Source organism: Theobroma cacao, chromosome 9, assembly GCF_053813885.1.
Source record: "Theobroma cacao isolate CCN51 chromosome 9, ASM5381388v1, whole genome shotgun sequence".
In the NCBI taxonomy this organism is placed as follows: Eukaryota; Viridiplantae; Streptophyta; class Magnoliopsida; order Malvales; family Malvaceae; genus Theobroma; species Theobroma cacao.
This window is the reverse complement of record NC_142647.1, coordinates 5,568,794-5,587,416: the sequence shown is the minus strand read 5'-3', so window position 1 is coordinate 5,587,416 and position 18,623 is coordinate 5,568,794. Positions and strand designations below refer to the sequence as shown.

Genomic DNA, 18,623 nt, shown 5'->3' with positions numbered 1-18,623 from the left:
TTTGTCATCAAGACCAAAAAAGCTTATTAAAATTACTTTTGGTGTAATGAGATTTGAACCAAAACCACTCTCTTGATGTGTGTTGATAAATATCTAATCTAGGCAGCAACCCAAGGTAAATTCTAGTCAATTGCATAAACATCAACACTAATTACAATTAGAGTGAAGCGATGGGACCAAAGCACAGATGTGTAGGGGTGTTTTGGAATGGCTTTGGCTTGGATAAAACAAACTCAGTTGCCCACAATCTTAATTTCATCATGGAAGAGAGAGAAGGAAAACTTTGTCACAGTACCAAATAGCATTAATTTCTTCCTTAAAGGGAAATATGAGAGAATGTTCAATAAACCTTTCCCAAACCAGAAAACAGGACACCGTGCTAATTTTGAAAACTTTCACAAACAGGAATTAACAGGGATATGTGCCCCTCTAAGTAAACAAGAAAGGACCTCATTTCCTCGCGCCTATTTGTTTTTCAGTTTTATGATTTCTTGTCATTAGTCTTTTCAATCATTATTGTAAAAATAAATAGAAAATACAACATTAACGTTAAATAAAGATTATAGAGATTTGAATCCTTGTAATCAATCAAATGAGCATAAAGATAAATTATATATGTGTATGTATATATAAAATTGTTAATAAAAAAATAATCGAGTTTTTCGACATAATCAATTTTGATCATTGGATTCTCCTTATTTAGTTTTAAATTTACCTAAATTACAATACAAGCATTAAAACTACCCATGCCCCTGAAGAGAAAAGAGTTTGGAAGTATTGATAAAATAAAATGAAGACTTTTGGATTGGCCTGTGCATAGCGGGTATATTTGCCTGAGTCATCGTCTGGAATAGCTACTATCATTGTTGAAAACTGTCATTAGTTTTAATTCAATTTTAGCTTGTAGATCATCATTGATATTTCTTTGCTGATACGGTAACTTCCAAGTCATTATCTTCTCCTTAGCAATTAAGAAAAACAAATTTCAAAATACCAATACTAAGCAGCCCCACAGAGGAAATATATCATTCAAAAGATAAGATCAAAGTTCAAATCTGGAGGAGGGTGGGTGGGAACTCTAAACTGTGACAGTCCAGTCAAAAGAGAGACTACCACAATTTCAATTTCTTGCTTTGCGAGCCAGGGTGGGCAACTCTCCATTTGCTCCCCTATTTACCTTGCACAACCGAAAAGGGGGAAAGCTTGGATCATTGTATAGCACCATCAAACTTTCTTTCATTGAAATTTGTAGGAAACTTGGCTTATGAGTATTTTGTCTGTTTGATGGAATTTTCAATGCCAAGCCCTACAACAGAATCTAAGGGACTGAATTAGAGCTTGTGCAATGTACCCTGTTGCCATAAATGTTGCTCTTACGGATATTTGAAAGGAGACAAGGCACAAGGGGTTAAGACAAAGGGACCAAATGTCTCCTTATCCTTTGATTTTTCTGATCCTCAATCATTCAAAGTCCCCCTTGCAACATATACCTTCCTGTGAATCCCTGTCTTTCCTTGTACTCTTAACCCTTTTGCCAAGCCGAGGAGATGGATGGTTAGAAGCTAGCAGACATTCTTTCTGTTTTGATTGGGGGCTAATTCATCTCCGCTTGGTTTGCCATAAATCAGGTGCTGTCTAACATATTGGAAAAAGTGGTTACTTGGCGTTAATAGAGAATGTAAAATAATTTTTTTCAATGAATGTGACTGTCTACCTGTGGAAGAATTTGTTTGAAAGACGATTTTGGGCCGTGTATGGCAATTACCAGACCGACCTGGGTTACAAAGTGTTGTGCTGAACGTGCAGTATGTGTTTTGGTGTTCTTAATTATCTGAAGATATATACATGCCTTGATTTGATTGATATTATATTCTGATTTCATGCGTTAACAACAATTGCCTTGATGAGGGGGGTTCGGTTCTACTCATCTTCTCAAAATCTATAGGCATTGAGAACCCAAATGAAATCTACCAGAAAGTCTAGCCATCAGAAAAACATTCGTGATATTTGTCCCATCAAAATGGGTAGATTCACATAATCTTACCATTTTTAATGATTTTACAAATGCGGTAAATTGGGTCTTAGGGCCGCTAACATCGCCTCGGAATGTGAAGAAATGTGATATTGCGGATTGAAGACCTTAACAGGAAGGTGGGAAGGTGGCAGGTTCAACACATCCTAGGGGAGGCAGATGTGATGGCTGAGGGCTGGACAAAGCCGGGATGCAAAGACAACATGACATGATGTGATGATGTGATTGGTGGGGAACTCGGGAGGTGCTGCTTCTTTGTGCAACGCAAGGTAGAAACCTTTATTTCATGGCTTGATGTAAACTGGAGGAAGTTAATCGGCAATAGAAAGTCGTGATTTGTGGATATTTTTCTTATTGAAAACTCTGCAAACAACTTGCGAGTCGCTGTGTTGTAACCCGAAAGGGGTAAGGTCCTGTTGAAGGGCGGCTTTGGGGGGAACTTCTGATATGGTTTGAGTCTATACCTGGTGAAAAGCAAGAAATAATGTTGTGGCTGGATTTTTGAATGTGAAATCCTGGGTGGATTGTATGGTGAGCTGCTGAAGGGCTGTTTTTATGCCGTTCCTCTGTGTCTAGGTAGTTGGTCTGCTGACATAGCTGTGTGGTTGGGAACGTGGGATGCTAGAGGCTGGTTCTGATCTGTAAACGATTAGCAGTGGCTGTTACGTATTTTCGTTCATCATGTCTTACTTGCGGATACAGACACCGTCTACTCCGTTTGTAACAAAACAATGTTATTAATAGAAATCGTTTGCTTAAGGCCTGAGAACCAGTGAATGAAAATCAGGTGAAATCAGTCAATTTCAAGTAGTTGTGAATTCAACAATCCAAGAAGTATTGCACGCAGTACGATTTAAGTCCCCAACAAACAAAGACCTTAGCCAATATGAACACCCCAAAAATAGTTTTTTTTTTTTTTTGCTTACATTGATCCCACTAAAATTAAATAAAACTTAAAGAAAAAAATATCAAAAGTTAAATTTCATCTATTATCCCATACAAAAAATTAAGCATCCAAATATTAATATGTATCCAATCTTTAACGCTTATATATGAATTTTTAAAATCTAAAATTTGTATTGCTTATTGTTATTATTAATTGATAAAAAAAATTCTTCTTGAGTGATAAGTAATCTAACCATTTGCTTTTTTTAATGATTGTAAAAGGAATTAAAGTTAATTGTCAGAATTATAAGAAAAAAGGGATTGATGCTATTTTTGAAAAAAACCACAATAAAAAACAAAAAAAAATATTACAATTGTCCAATTACATGCATCACTGCACGGATACACCTATTTATGAATATTACAATGTATTCGATTACTATCATTTTTTTTAAATAATGGAATAATATACTTAATTTTATTATTTATATAATAAATCTGTAATTTACGTATAACTTGTTCAAATGATATTATAAGATTATTTGAGTTTCTTGTTTTTTATGATTAACTATTAGATAATCCCACTGAAAAGGCTTTTTGGGCTATGGCACTGGAAAATCCATGTTTGAAAATTTAGTAATAGTATACCAATGGCAATAAACAAAAGATAGAAGGCCTGTAGACAGATTTGGCTGCCGCGACGTCTTCCTAACGAGCTCAACTCCATTAGAGTTTCTGGTTACCTGCTGAACTCTTTCCGAAATTAAGCTTCTTCAGGGCCACCATTGAAATGAATACAATGTTCCTATAATTAGCTAAGCTAACTCTTATTTTAGGTGTCCTCTAAACAGGGAGCCAGCGCTAATTTTCCATGATTTGTACGTAACTGATCATGTTGGAAAGCCTTGGATTAGAAAGATGCGGAGAGGAATGAGGGGAAGGGAATTTGGAAGCTAAGACAACATTTATATATATAAAGGAGGGAGGAGGCTGTATAAAGAAGCCGCAGCAGGGATTAGACAAGTAAATAAAGTGTACAATTATGACGATGTTATGGAGAGGCCTGTGTATTCTACCTCTCCTTTTTGTCTCCGGGAACTGTCAATTTTTGTTCCCTTTTTTCCATCCGTTTAATAATCCAGGCAACGGCCTCAACCTAGGTGGCGTCGTTCCACAAAATGCTAATGGCTTCTTTCCATTTTCGGGTGGCTCCCCTTCTGGTGGAAGCTTATCTGCTCAAAACAAGGATGACGGGAGCTTAAATTCAGGCTCCGTCAACGTTGCTGGTGGCTCTGCTGACAATAAAAAATGGGAAAGCAATGCAAAGGACAAAATCAAGACTGGATACAAGGGCAAGTGGGAGCTGTTTGTTAGAAATGCCGGTGTCTCGGCCATGCACTTGATCTTGCTTCCCAAGATTGACCAGGCTTTGATGTTTGACGCCACTGTTTGGAAGCAGTCAAAATTAAAGTTGCCTGGCCCGCCTTGCCGTGACGTCGAGGGAACCAATGAGCAAGACTGCTTTTGCCATTCTATTCTCTTGGACATTGACACAGCAAAGATTAGGCCACTCAGGGTACATTTTGCTTTCCTATTTTTTCATGCATTTATGGTGCCTTTGACAGAGACGGTGGAAAGAAGGGCGGGAAGAATTATTCAGTTGGCCTACTTATAATATAATCTCATCTTATAAATGAAAATGTTTTCACATTTTTTTTGGTAACAGTTGAAATATGACACTTGGTGTTCATCTGGTGCCCTTGATGTAAACGGACGGCTAGTGAGCACTGGTGGATATAATAACGGATCAGACACTGTCAGAATTCTCGACCTTTGTCCTACCTGCGATTGGAAAGAATATCCTGGAACACTTGGAAATGGAAGATGGTATTTAACTTGACTTATGCACTATAAAATTTTCATTTTCATGCATTTTCGAAGTTGAAGCTGAGTTGTTTTTGTCATTGAAGGTATGCGACACAGGTAACCTTAGGAGATGGTAGGTTCATGGTTTTTGGTGGTCGTAACTTCCCAACTTACGAGTTCGTCCCACCAGAAGGGCAACGCAATGATAAAAGCAAAGTCATCCCTTTCAAATTCCTGGCAGAAACCCATGATAAAGTGGAGAACAATTTGTACCCTTTTGTCTATCTCTCAACCGACGGAAACCTCTTCGTCTTTGCCAACAACCGTTCCATTCTGCTCAATCCAAACAATCAGAAAATCCTCCACGAGTTCCCCGTTCTCCCAGGTGGTGCCCGGAACTATCCAGCATCGGGAAGTTCTTGTCTCCTCCCTATTACACTTCAACCAGATGAAAAGCGTAAAGTCATCCCTGCTGAGGTCTTGATATGCGGCGGTACATCACACGATGCCTTTACCCTGGCAGATTTAAAGCGCCCGAAAGTGTTTGTCCAAGCAAGCAAAGACTGTGCCCGCATCGATATCACCAAGAGGAATGGAAAATGGAAGATCCAAAGCATGCCATCGCCTCGTCTTATGGGAGACGCCGTGGTTCTTCCAACAGGAGATGTGCTGCTCATCAACGGTGCCAAGAGTGGTTCAGCCGGATGGGACGATGCCAGGGAACCAAATTTCACTCCCGTCTTGTATAATTTCCGAGTAAAAGAAGGTGGTTCCAAGTTCACAGAGCTTGCACCTTCGACTATTCCCCGTATGTACCACTCATCCTTCGCACTCCTTCCTGATGGAAAAATCCTCATAGCTGGTAGCAACACAAACCCTGGATACCAAGATAACGCCCTCTTCCCCACTGAGGTTCGTGTAGAAAAATTCTCGCCACATTACCTGGATCCAGCATTGGCCAAGTTTAGGCCTGAGATCGTACCTGACCAGTCCGCCAATAAGATTCATTACGGAAAGAGATTCACGGTGCAAATACGTGGTGCTGATCGGACCCTGGATGACGAGGATCTCCAAGTAAATATTTACTATCCGGCTTTCACAACACACGGGATCTCCATGAATCAGAGGCTGGTTCGATTAGGAATTGTTCAAGTGGATAAAAACGTTTCCTCTCGAACCCACAGCATCAAAGTTCAAGCACCCATAAACGGCAACATTGCTCCTCCTGGTTATTACATGCTCTTCGTGATTCAAAAAGGGGTGCCTTGCCGCCGTGCCATGTGGGTTCAGATGCTCCCCTAGGCCTCATTACTTCAAGCTCCAGTTTAAAAAAATTTCAACAACCAAAAAGAAAAAAAAGTCAGAAGAATTCAAAGTCTTGACAGCTGATTAGCCTCTCTAAATTAGTATATTCAATATAAATTATGATTTCTTGTCCACATTTTGTTAACCAATTGTAATGTTGGTTGTTCAAATCATGAAGTCTTGAGGACAATTTTTTTTTTTTTTTTTTTGTGTTTCGTTACTCCTCAATCTAAATTCTTCAATTTTTTTTTTATTTTCTTTTTTGGGATTTCTGCAATTGACACGAGAATAAATGTTGGTTGCTCAAACATCCACGTCTGCCAAAGCAATTAGAACTTCAAGGGGATGACAGGAGACAACTCTGTCTTTCAACAAAACACGAAAACTTTAACGTTGTCAATGCGCGTGCACGTCTAAGACTAAGAAAGACATTGATATTTCTATTAGTCTCATGCACGATATTTCATTTCTCTTCCTACTCCTACCGTGTACCAGCTGGGCTCAACTGACCAAACTTTTACTTTAATTATATGATTAATAGTATTTCTGATTAACATCTAAAAGTAAGACCATAAAACTAGCTGCTAGCCAGTATATACTTGATTTTTATTTTAGTTTGTGCACTCCTCAGACTAAATTCGCATTGTTTTTCTTTTAATTTGGACATAAATTCTTCGGAAGTTTGTCAAATTTGACAGAACAACAAATAAAATAGCCAACGGGGCAATATTTCTCCAGCAAATCCTTGCCAAGAGTTATGATTTATAGTACCTCATTTATCGTAATATACCCCCAAAATTACAAGGGTTAATTATGTAGTATCACGCATAGTTCAAAACTGGCTGTCTGAGGGGAGCACCGATCATGTAATTAACCATAATACAAAATAAAAACTGAAAAAGTCTTTATATGATTGCAATATATGAACTGAACTACATGTTTCTACATTGTATATGCACTTTGTTTTGAGTTTTCTAATTTTTGGTGAAATGATAACATATTCCTTTTCTTTGCTCTCAAATAATTTTATGGGGGAGTCAAAAATCACGACAAGTTCAGCATATTTCAAATTTTAATTAAAAAATTGTAATATAATGGTTATCTTAGTCAGGCATATGTTGTGGAACAGGCTATATAAAGCCATCAAGAACAATGGGGAAAAGCATCCCTTCTCAACGGCATTGATTGACAAATACAGAGCCAGCTTCTCCATTGCAGTTGAAAATGGCTAGTTTGCAAGCTTCGTTGTTGGCTCTATTCATCTCTGCACTTGCATTTAACCAAAGTTTTGTTGAAGCAAGGTTTTCGAATAGCATGTACATAAATTGGGGCGCTTACCATTCAACTTTTACAAGCAATGGTGAAGACCTTCAACTTGTGTTGGATCAAACTTCAGGTAAAACAGTTCCGTTTTCATACACTTGCAGGTGCTTGGTTAAGCTATTCTAATGCTAAAGCAAACATCTAAGTAAACTGAATCATATTGCTTGCTCTTTTGACATTACAATGCTGCCTTTGATTTTGCAGGTTCTGCTGTTAAATCCAAGAGGGCATTCTTATTTGGAAGCATTGAGATGCTAATAAAGTTGGTACCAGGAAACTCAGCTGGAACAGTCACAGCCTACTATGTAAGTTTAAGCACAAACAACTACCTACATGTCTACATCAAATAAAATAGCAATCACTTTTGATAATTGTCAGCAAAGCTTCTAAATTCAGGTGTCTTTCATCCTGTTATCATAAGTCAAAACTGAATTCCTCAAGAAAACCACATTCAAGAAGATTAAAAGTTGGTAATTAAAATACAAGTGAAGGGAAACTTAATTCCAACTAAATATTTTGAAGTAAAAATATTCGTTCACAGCATCAATGACCACATATAGATGGATTTAAACCCAGAGTACTGGTCTTTAAAACACTCGAGAGGAAATAGAAAGAACAAGAAGAAAATTACATAAATTTTAATCTTTCATTCTCAAATATATGCAGCTGTCCTCTACCAGGGACAAGCACGATGAGATCGACTTCGAGTTCTTAGGTAATGTTTCCGGACAACCATATATTGTTCACACAAACATCTACACTCAAGGAAATGGAAGCAGAGAACAGCAATTTTACCTGTGGTTTGACCCAACTGCTGATTTCCACAACTACACCATACACTGGAATCCCACCGAAGTCGTGTAAGTTAACTTCCCTTCAATTACACTAGAACATCATGTTCCTTTTCTCTAAATATATTCATTTGAAATCCAGTTCAAAAACATGGCCAATGCGGACCATTTTTCTGCTGTTGTTAACTTTTCAGTGAATTCCAAGACAACCAAAACATGAAATTACAAATCTTAATGCATTTCCCTATTCTCATGAAACTAACCAAAAATACTTAATGGTTTTAGGTGGTACATCGACAACCTGCCAATTCGTGTTTTCCGAAACTATGAGAAAGAGGGGATTGCTTTTCCAAACAAGCAAGGAATGAGGGTATACTCCAGTTTATGGAATGCGGACAACTGGGCAACTAGAGGTGGGCTTGTCAAGATTGACTGGAATAGTGCACCTTTCATTGCCAGATTCCGTAGGTTTAGGGCAAAAGCTTGCAAGTGGGATGGGCCAGTGAGTATCAATCAATGTGCCTCCAGATCCCCAGCAAACTGGTGGACTTCCCCAACTTACAGCCAGTTGAGCAGTAGTAAGATGGGTCAGATGAAGTGGGTCAGAGATAATTTCATGATCTACGACTACTGCAAAGATACTAAAAGATTCAATGGACAAATGCCTCCTGAATGTTTTAAACCGCAGTTCTAATCCATATTCCCATTTCTTTTCCTACTGCATTAACCAAAAAATTATTTTGTTACATTCCGCATTTCATTGCTTTTTTCCTCTAATTTTTGATTGAGCAAATTTTGTACGGTTCATAGTGTTTCAATTGTATTGCAGCTTTTTCCTTTTTCCGTTCATTCAATAAATTCAGCTCGTTTAATCATTGCTTCTACTATTTTATTTTGCTTTACAAGAAAAAAGTTAGGAAAAAGTAACAGCAAATGGTACAAAGCAAAATCATAGGAATAGATTCAAAATGATAAATCACTAAAACATAACACTATTTCTCACAGAATCGTTCTACATAATAATAAAATTATGTATCTAATCGAAGAAAGGAAAAAAAAAAGAGCAACGCACATGCAGATCACGTGATACAAAGCCAAACACCCAAAACAATAAAACCCGTACCCAATAGTGCATGACCGACCCGGGTCTCCTCACCCAGCAGGATTCCAAACACGGCGGTGGCAGCAAACGTCGTCGCATTGGTGACGGGGACGGCAAGCGAAATCGGGGCCTGGCTTAAGATAGTGAAAAAGGTGGCGGAAGCGGAGAGGTTGATGAGGAAAGGGAGGGAGTATTGCCAAAAGAAAAGGAGGGTCAGCCAATTGGATAAGGAATCGAGGAGCTTTTGGTGGAGTTTGTGGGGTGGATCCCGAGGGGGTGGAGTGGATTTGAGAGATTGATCCCACAGGAGTGCGCCGCGGCGCATTGCGGCGTTGGTTGCACCCCAGATTAGGCCCACCGCCAACATTTTCTCCACGCCTCCGATCATTGTTTCTGATCGTTGTTTGGGCTGGCACAAAAAAAGATCTTGCAAGAAGTGACCGCAATGCACGAGCAAACTCAAAACGACTTCGTTTTCGTTGTAAGAAGAAGGGATGGCTTCATTGACTTGTGTTTAAGTGAAGTCCTACCTGGTCATTGGTTTTACTTTGTTTTTCCCATATCCGGATCCCTTTTGGGGTCTGGAGAGGGCAGTCCGCATCTAAGATGCAAACACGTGTCCTGGTATAAAACAAACGACAAGGATTTCCCATGAAGTGATACAATAAAACAAACCGTTGTCAGTTAACTTTTGAGGCAAACGGCGCCTACAATCCAAAGATTCCTGCTAATCTCACTGGAAAAACATGGAAAATCTCATCGGAATCTTCACCTGAAACGATTTTGGTTCTCAAGTTCTATCTTAAAATAAAAAATTTCCAACAAAACCCACTATTCATTCTCTTAATAAAATTTTTGAATTTATGTGTGAGAAAGAAAGCCTCAGATGCTGGCAATTGTAAATTGATCGGAAAGTAATGTCAGGGGATATTATCTCTGATATGCTCTTAAGCTGTATGTGAATTTTGTTAATCTGACGGCATGATGATGAGCCAACAATCAATTATTACTTTGGCCACTTCAACCCATGCAGGCTTACATGTTCCTTTTCTGCTATTGTTTGATCCTTCTTCGACCTTAACAAACATGCTTTTCCAATCCATGTAAAACTCAGTTAGATTCCATATTTAGCTAGAAATCATAAGTCCTTTGTCCTGTTAAGTTTTCATTAATCAAAAGTAATGTTCTTGTATATGGCAGAGAAAAAGCAAAGAACTAATTTTATAAGCAAGAACGGATGAAGAGTTCAAACTCTTACTAATTAGCTGATTACTATCAAATAACAAGCTAATTTCTTCCTTGTTTCGCTTTCTATTAATCTTTCTAGCTAGATGTTAACTTGACAATTATGATGGCTACTGATTTAATTTGTAGGAAGTTTATTATGTTGGTGACAATTTTTTATTTTTTAAGATTTGGAATTAATTGAAAGAGAGAGAATTACAAACTTGATATTAATTTCTTACATATATAAGATAACACAGTAGTTTAGAAAATCCTTCATGGGGTCATCATGGTGTATCTTTTTCATCCAATATGCCTCCATATCTTCAGCAGTAACCTCATCATTCCATCTGATGTTATACTTACGTTTTCTTTCATCCTCCTCCTTAAGAGCCTCGGTGAGAAGTTTTTCGTCAATAACCAGGTCGTAAGGAACATCAGTTCCCCAGGTAGCAAGTTTCTTCTCCTCTGCAGGAGGAGGAACATCCTCTGAGACTGCTTTACGTGCAATATTAGCCTTCATCAAGTCTGTTGCTGCTTCTGCAGCCTCAATGACAGCGGCACCAGTACAGTAACTATTCCGAATTGTTCGCTTACAACCAGAGGCGGAGGGGAGGGGCGTAGTGGGGGCAATTTCAAAATTTTTCTAATTTACATTTATTTTTAAAATTTTAAAATTTTTTCGCCTCTACAAAAATTTTTAAATTTTTTTAACATATTTTAATTTTTTTAGAATTTAATAATTTTATCCCTATAATAATTTTTTATTTGATAAGACATCCCACAACAATTAGTTAACAATAAATTTTAATAGTATTAAAATAAAATCTATTACAATAGAATTATTCTCAAACCTTATTTCTCTAAAACCTCACAACCACCTCCTATTGTTCTTTTTTCTTTTTACTAAATACTATAGAAACTAAAAAAAAAGTTACACCTTTTTGCTTGTCAACTTTCTTTGAATAAAAAACTTTTAGTCGATAACTCAATTTTTCTGTCATGATAATTAGTAAGTTTGATTTATTTACTTATTTTTTTTAAATATTTTTAATTTTTAATTTTTTCTTTATTTAATAATTTTTACTTGATGATTTTGATTTAGAATTTACTGTCTTAGTCATTTTTTTGTTAAAAGCAACAAAATAAGAATTTGATTAAGTACTTAATGTTAGTTGTTACTTATTTATTTAGGGATTATTTGATTGTTTTCCTACAAATTATTTGTGTTTTTTTAATTTACTTATATTCTTGTAAATAATTAAGTTTTTTATTCAAAATTACTTCTTCATTGAATTGTTTATTGATATTGTATTTAATTTTTGTGATTAATTTTAAAAAATTGCTTCCCGTTGAATTATTTATTGATAACCTTTAATATTTTTTTAATGAATTACTTTCCATTAAGATTTTTGTTATTATATTTATTAATTTTTGTTTGTTGTTAATTTTATCTATAAATTGGGATTATTATCGTAATTAAATTATTTATGATTATATTAGTTAATTCTTTTAAATAATTAATTAAAATTAATTTTTTAAATAATTTTAAAATTTTATTTATATATTTTTATATGAATTTGTTTCATCTAAATTACTTTATATTGTTTTCGACTTTTCACTCCCCCCAAAACACAAAATCCTGACTTGCTTACAACATTTGTAGCCCCATCGGTGACCCTTCCACCTCGAACCCCAAACACTTGTGTGGTTCTTAATAAAAACATCTTCTTCATACTTGCTTTTCGGAAACAACGTTTCCATTCCCTTTATAACTCTGCCAGCACGATCATATTCAACTTGCCTCTCACTTAATTTGTCCCAAGAGGAGCTCCATTGGTATCTCTTCTTCAGTTGCTGCATTGCCATGCTTTTCCGTGATGGTATCTTTGGTCTTTGATTTCAATTTCTCCTTGATGACCTTATAATTCCTGAACAGGAGTTGAGCTTGAGATAGAGCAGCCTGCATGTGAATATCTTGACCTTTATCAAATGCTTCCCACGCATGAATATTGAGCTGCTTGAACTCCAAAGCTTGCCCACTCATTCTATATTGATTATCACCTCCATAGAACTTCTCGTTATGGTCAGCATCAGGAAGAGGATCTTCACGCATAGATCGAGTTTTAGGATCATAATAAGCGGAATTGACATCTAAGATTCAAAAGATATTTCGCTGTGTCTTCTCGAATACGCAAATTCCTGGCCATACCCATGCTTCCTCCACCTGTGGTCCGGACAACGCTTCTCGACTTCAGCAAAATCCATCTGTTTGCTCTCATCAACCTTCAGAGCGTCATCATCGTCATCTTCGTCACTAACCTCTTCCTCCCCATTGTTTTTACTATTTTTCTCTTCCAACTTTTTCAGCAGGGGTGGAGCCTCCTTATGGAATGTGGGGCCAAATTTTAAAATTTTTTTTACATACTAAATAAATTTTTTTATTTTTTTATAAATTTTCTTAATGACCCATCAAAATATATTTTTATTTAATAATTAATACAAATCAAGAATAACAAAATAATTTTACATGCTTGACTCAATTTTAAAGTTTTTTATTTTTTTAATTTATATTATTATTTATTTTTATTCTATATACTTATATTTTTTAAATCTCTATAGATTTTCTTTCACAAATTTATACAAACCATCAATCATATTCTTTTTCTTTCTTTTTTTATTATGTCATATACGGATTCTATCTTCTACTTGTCATGTTTTTCTTTTTTCTGTTATGCGAATTTTATTTTCTCTAATTTCAATCTTTAAAAATAAATAAATTATTATATAATTCTCAAATATAAGTTACATATTGCTTAACATTTTATCAATATATTATTTTTTATTCAAAATAACCAGTGTATCCTAGCATGTATGTTGCAAACTTTAAGTAATAAAAATATAAATATAAATTGATAAAATGAAATAATTGTATTTATTTCAATACAATTTATTTATTATATTTATTTTCAATGGCTCTCAAAATAATTTTTATTTAATATTAATTTTATTCTTTAAATTGTTTGATAAAATTAGAGTCATTATGGTTAGCATATTCTTAGTTAAGCCCAACAAATAAATTCTAAACTAATATGTTAAGCCTATCAAATTTACAAAAAACTAAAAGTAAGTTTATTAATCCAAACCTATTAAGTTTTAATATAAAGTTTAGCTTATTATAACATATTATATCTTAACAGTCCAACCTAATAACCTATCATAACATATTATATCTCAATTGTTCAATCTAATAACCCAATATGTTAATTAGCAATTTAAGAGGCAAATAGAAAATAAGATAAGAGTTACAACACACAAAGTAAAGAGGTAATTCATTTAAGTTTAAAAAATTATTTTCTCTTCCATTCTTGAGTACAAAAAGTAAGAAAGACTCATTTTATAGTTTCATTTAATCATATATATATAAATGATACCATTATTACTATTAATGTACATTTTTTTATATAGTCAATGTCTTTTGAATTTTATTTAATTTTTTAAATAATTAAATTATATATAAAATTCTCTTTAACTGTTTAATGTCTTTTTCTATTTGGTTTCCTTTTGAAAATGCTCTAGCTCTGTCCCTGTTTTTTAGCTGCTGTTCTTTCAGATTCTTCCTTCTAGCCTCATCCCTTGCCTCATACCTTTCAATGACACGGGCATATGTGGATGCATCATAACCATTCCATCAATTTCGCTTGTCATCATAATCCAGTTCAAAGGTCTCCATCTTTTCATCAGGTGCAATATGCATGTTTGTTCAATTTACTTCCTTCGTACGAGGCCTCTCTATGCATGCCTTTGAATCATGTGTGATTGCCACACAATTTTCGCAAGCACCTTTTGGATAATTATTTGCCTGAATTATCTTTGCACCTCTATCAAACCAAGACTTCGTGTAATTGGGATCAGATTTCCATTTCCTTTAATGCTTCAATCTTGGTCTTTCAACATTAAGATACCAAGGTATCGATGACATACACTGAGGAATATGAGGGCTAATTTCTTTTCCATCGTCATCGACTTCAGTAGATGCAAGCCCTGCTTTTCGAGTTTTTTCTAATTCTAGCTGTTTCCGGTGATCCTCCCTTGATTTAAATGCAACTGATGCGATAGCCATGGTTGAATCAAGAAAAGTTAAGCAGAAAATAGTGAATTTAGGATAAAATTTCACAAATTCAATAAAAAAAAACCTCACAGATTTGGCATCCAATAAACCCTAATCAAAGAGAAAGGATTGTGAATTTGCAAGTTACGATTATTAAAATTAACTAGTACTAGCGTTATGCAATGGTTTTATAAAATTTCATAAATAGTTAAATGTAATGAAAACTGAAAATTGTATTTGAAAGGATTTATAAAATATTAATGAAGAAATATAAACACACTTAATTCAAAGTTTAAAAGACACAAATGATTAAATTATAGACTTGAGATTTCAAAAATAACTTAATCATACAATAAAATCGTAAAACAAATTCCTCTCAAAATTAACAAAAAACATAACACAAATGCAATCCTTCTTCATTTTATTTCACGTAATATTTATAATTATATTATGTTTCAAGTGTTTAACTGCTGTTACCTTGAATTCAATTTAAGCATTTGAAATGAAATCAAAATAATTGGTCAACAATTGATTACATTAACAGCAGGAGATAAAATTAAATTGTTTTAGTAAAATCACAAATTATTAGAATTCCCTAAATCAAGCTCATCAATTGAATTAAAAGCTTGAATAAAAATAAAAACAATAAAGAATTCAAATAATAAAAGCTTGAATAAACAAATGAAATGAGATAAAAAAATTAGAAACTTACACTAATAGTTTCTGGTTTCTGTATATAAGCAATAACATTATTAAAAAACATAATAAAAACCCAAATAAAAAAAACTGGATAAACAAAAAATCATGGAATTAATTATTTTATTTTTATTCTTACCATTTTTTAAACTAATTTCATAAATTTAAATTAATGCATAAATTGAAATTAAATAAATCAAATAAATAATTAAAAAGTAAAACAATTAGAAGAAAGAAGAAAAATAAGAGAGAAGCCAATTTATCTGTATCTAATCTGTTCAATCAATTAAAAAAATTAAAAAATTGAATTTATATTTAAATGCTCTTGACCTTCCTGTTTGTTTTTTCCTTTCTCTTCTCTCCTCTTTTCTCACCCCATTCTTTCATTCCTTCTCCAGATTCTTCCTCTAAGCAAAGAGAGAAAGCGGGGAACACTCCAATGAAGAGAAAAAATTCTGGATGCATGGCATTACAAAATGACGAAAATGCCATGACCTCTCAAAAACACAAAAACCCTTAAAAACCTTAGAGTAAGAATAAATAAAAAAACTTTAAAACAAAAGCATACATAAATAAAAACTATATAAGAATAAATAAAAGAAAAATCAAACTTGAAAAATAACAGCGCAAAAAAAAAAAAAAAAAACCATGAGCATATGAAAGGGAAAAACCGAAAGTAAAATACAACTTCTTAAGAACCAAAACATAAAGCAAATTAACACAGTCAAACCAAAGCAACACAAAAACTACAAATCAAAACAAAATGAAAATCACAAACAAAGAAAGATTCATACAATGATAAAACCGAAATGCAAAAAATAAAAAAAAATACAAATCACAAATCAAAAAAAAAAAAAAAAGGAAAGAACAATGGTTGAACAAATCAAAGACCAAACAAAACAAAGAAAAAAACACCAAAACAAACAAAGAAAGCCAAAGAATAAAAAAGTAAAAAACGAAAAGAGTTGTAAAAATTGAACAAAAAGATGAAAACAATGTGGAAAGTACGTAAAAGAAGAGAGAAGGCGGAGAAATCCAGGGGAGAAGCCAAAAATTAGAATGGAGAAAGCAAAGTAGAAACGGTGGAGAAACCTAAGAAAGGGAAAAATGACAACCAATTGAACTCTTACGGGACAACTCTCACTCAATTAGAGTGCCACATATCAACTAATTGAACTATTGATGTATCACTCTAATTGAGCTCAATTGTCCCCTCCAGAGGACAATGTAGATAAGTGAAATAATCTGTATTTATAATATTATAAAAATATTTAAAAATCATTTTTATTATTTTTTAAATAATAATAACCATGAGAGAAAGTATTTAAAGTTTGGATGAAAATGTTATTAAAGTGAGTATTTACAAATAAAGTGAGAGGTTAATTTATAGGATAATTACTCTGTAAATTTTAATCTTAATCTGATCCAATCTATACATAATCAAAATTTAATATATATATATATATATTCAAATTTAAGAATTTAAATATATACTTTTCGTGTTTAATCTGTTGCTTTGTTTGATTTTGTCTGAATTTCTTGTATTATAACATAATATACATTTACATATATATATTCATAATATATTTGTCATTTAAAATAAATTTTAATTATTATATAAATAATACAATTATACATAGTACTATCAAATAAGAATCGAAATTCAAATTAAAAAGTTCTAAAATTGTCCTTATCAAATAAGAGTTTTAATGCATTCAATGATTTTTATTAAAGTATTTTTTTATATATTGAGGATAAAGCAACTAGTTACATCATTCTAACTCATGAAACACTTCAAATGCCCGCAAGTAAGAAAGTCTTAATAGTTAATATATTCCGGTGGAGAGTTAAATAAGTGTGATCATTTTTCATGAAATATAGTCATCCAATCGACATACTGATTAGTTTCATCGTATATGTTAAAAAATGTACAATCTCAATTCCACTTAAGAAGTTTCTTGATTCCTTTCAACATATGAGGATTCGAATTTGATGAAGATATAGGCTTGGATAATTTCTGTAATGTTATCAATGAATCCAATTGAACCAAAACATTCATGAAGCTTTTTTTCCAACATAAGATGAGTCTATGATAAAGAGCCCATAGTTCAACTGTAATATTTTTTAATCTTAATAATATTTTTTAATTTTAATAATATTGAATAAAATACTTTTTAAATATTTTAAATCTAATAACATTGAATAATTTATAAATTACTATTATAAAATTTCAATTATTTATATTTCACACTTTATATTTTATTTTTATAGTTATTATTTAAAACTTTATTAAAAAATATTCACATACAACTCATGTAAAAATACATACTAATAACATCTAAATATAATCTACAAACTTTCATACCTTTGAGAGAGGTAAGATAATTGATAAGACTTAAATACCGTATCTTTGGCACATTTATTATCTATACATGAGAACATATTTATCTTTTATGATGGTTATATATTATTAAGTGTACCAAAAGATAATATAATTTACTAAATCAAAGCTTATAAATGTCTTACAAATGATATCTTCCAAACCAGATAACTTAAATTCAAATTTTCATTTTAATACAAAAACAATTCTAGCTTGAAGGCAGAGTAGGTATAAAAATATGAGAAAATCATATCTATTTAAATAACTGTAACTCATGTAATTGTTTGAAAAAAAAGGTAAAATTCAGAAATTAGCAATCATTAATGGTTAAATTTCATCTAGCATCTTCTCTTTGAAAAGTCTCAATGTTTTTTTTTCTCGGAAACGTCAATAAATCGTGAGAGACAATAATTATGCGTACATATAGCATAACTGACAATGTTTAATTTTTTTAAAAAATTATTGAGAAGAAAAGGTAAGAAATCTTAAGATTGAAAATTTTATAATTTATGAGAATTTATTAAATATGAAAAAAAGAAAATATTTTTATTATGTAGAATTAAGTAAGAAATAGCTATTTTTTAAAATAAAAACAGCGTCATCTAGCAATATGTTTATGTTAAAGGGGGTAATTTGTTTTTTTATTATAACAAATCTTTCTTGTTTCCTCTTTTTATTTTGTTCCAATGGAAAGAAAGTCGCAAATTAAATTGTGCCTGAGTGGCACCGGTTTGCGTGGTGGCTTTGTCGTGGGATTAGACCAAACTCGTTGCGTCCGAGTCTAAACATTCCGCGGTCCCGCCAACCTCATTGATAGCTCTTGCTATTATCCAATAGCATCCCGCCACCTAATCTTTAATTTTCCTCATCGCTTTATTCGTCTAATTTGGGAGAGGCAACATTTTCGC

General features: G+C 33.3%; 3 protein-coding genes and 1 pseudogene across 4 annotated transcripts; 2 read left to right on the top strand and 2 right to left on the bottom strand.

Annotated features, from left to right (window-relative positions):
- The first annotated feature begins 3,959 nt into the window (after positions 1 to 3,959).
- On the top strand, positions 3,960 to 6,211 carry LOC18588555 (glyoxal oxidase-related protein). Of its 2 annotated transcripts, XM_088809857.1 has the most exons (4): positions 3,960 to 4,077; positions 4,186 to 4,493; positions 4,644 to 4,804; positions 4,888 to 6,211. In XM_088809857.1, the coding sequence occupies exons 1-4, from the start codon at positions 3,960 to 3,962 to the stop codon at positions 6,083 to 6,085; spliced, it is 1,785 nt and encodes a 594-aa protein (XP_088665983.1). In that variant the 3' UTR covers positions 6,086 to 6,211. The 2 variants fall into 2 exon arrangements, with proteins under 2 accessions (XP_088665983.1, XP_007013099.3); XM_007013037.3 differs by having other exon boundaries at positions 3,960 to 4,493.
- A 1,059-nt stretch (positions 6,212 to 7,270) lies between these two features.
- Positions 7,271 to 9,086, top strand: XTH26 (xyloglucan endotransglucosylase/hydrolase 26). The gene is made up of 4 exons (XM_018126630.2): positions 7,271 to 7,484; positions 7,616 to 7,716; positions 8,078 to 8,271; positions 8,488 to 9,086. The coding sequence occupies exons 1-4, from the start codon at positions 7,313 to 7,315 to the stop codon at positions 8,894 to 8,896; spliced, it is 876 nt and encodes a 291-aa protein (XP_017982119.2). The 5' UTR covers positions 7,271 to 7,312; the 3' UTR covers positions 8,897 to 9,086.
- Positions 9,087 to 9,139: 53 nt separating this feature from the next.
- Positions 9,140 to 9,831, bottom strand: LOC18588553 (uncharacterized). The gene has a single exon (XM_007013035.3). It carries the CDS (start codon positions 9,690 to 9,692, stop codon positions 9,282 to 9,284), a length of 411 nt encoding a protein of 136 aa, XP_007013097.1. The 5' UTR covers positions 9,693 to 9,831; the 3' UTR covers positions 9,140 to 9,281.
- Positions 9,832 to 10,766: 935 nt separating this feature from the next.
- Positions 10,767 to 14,651, bottom strand: LOC18588552 (pre-mRNA-splicing factor SLU7 pseudogene; annotated as a pseudogene).
- Positions 14,652 to 18,623: the final 3,972 nt, after the last annotated feature.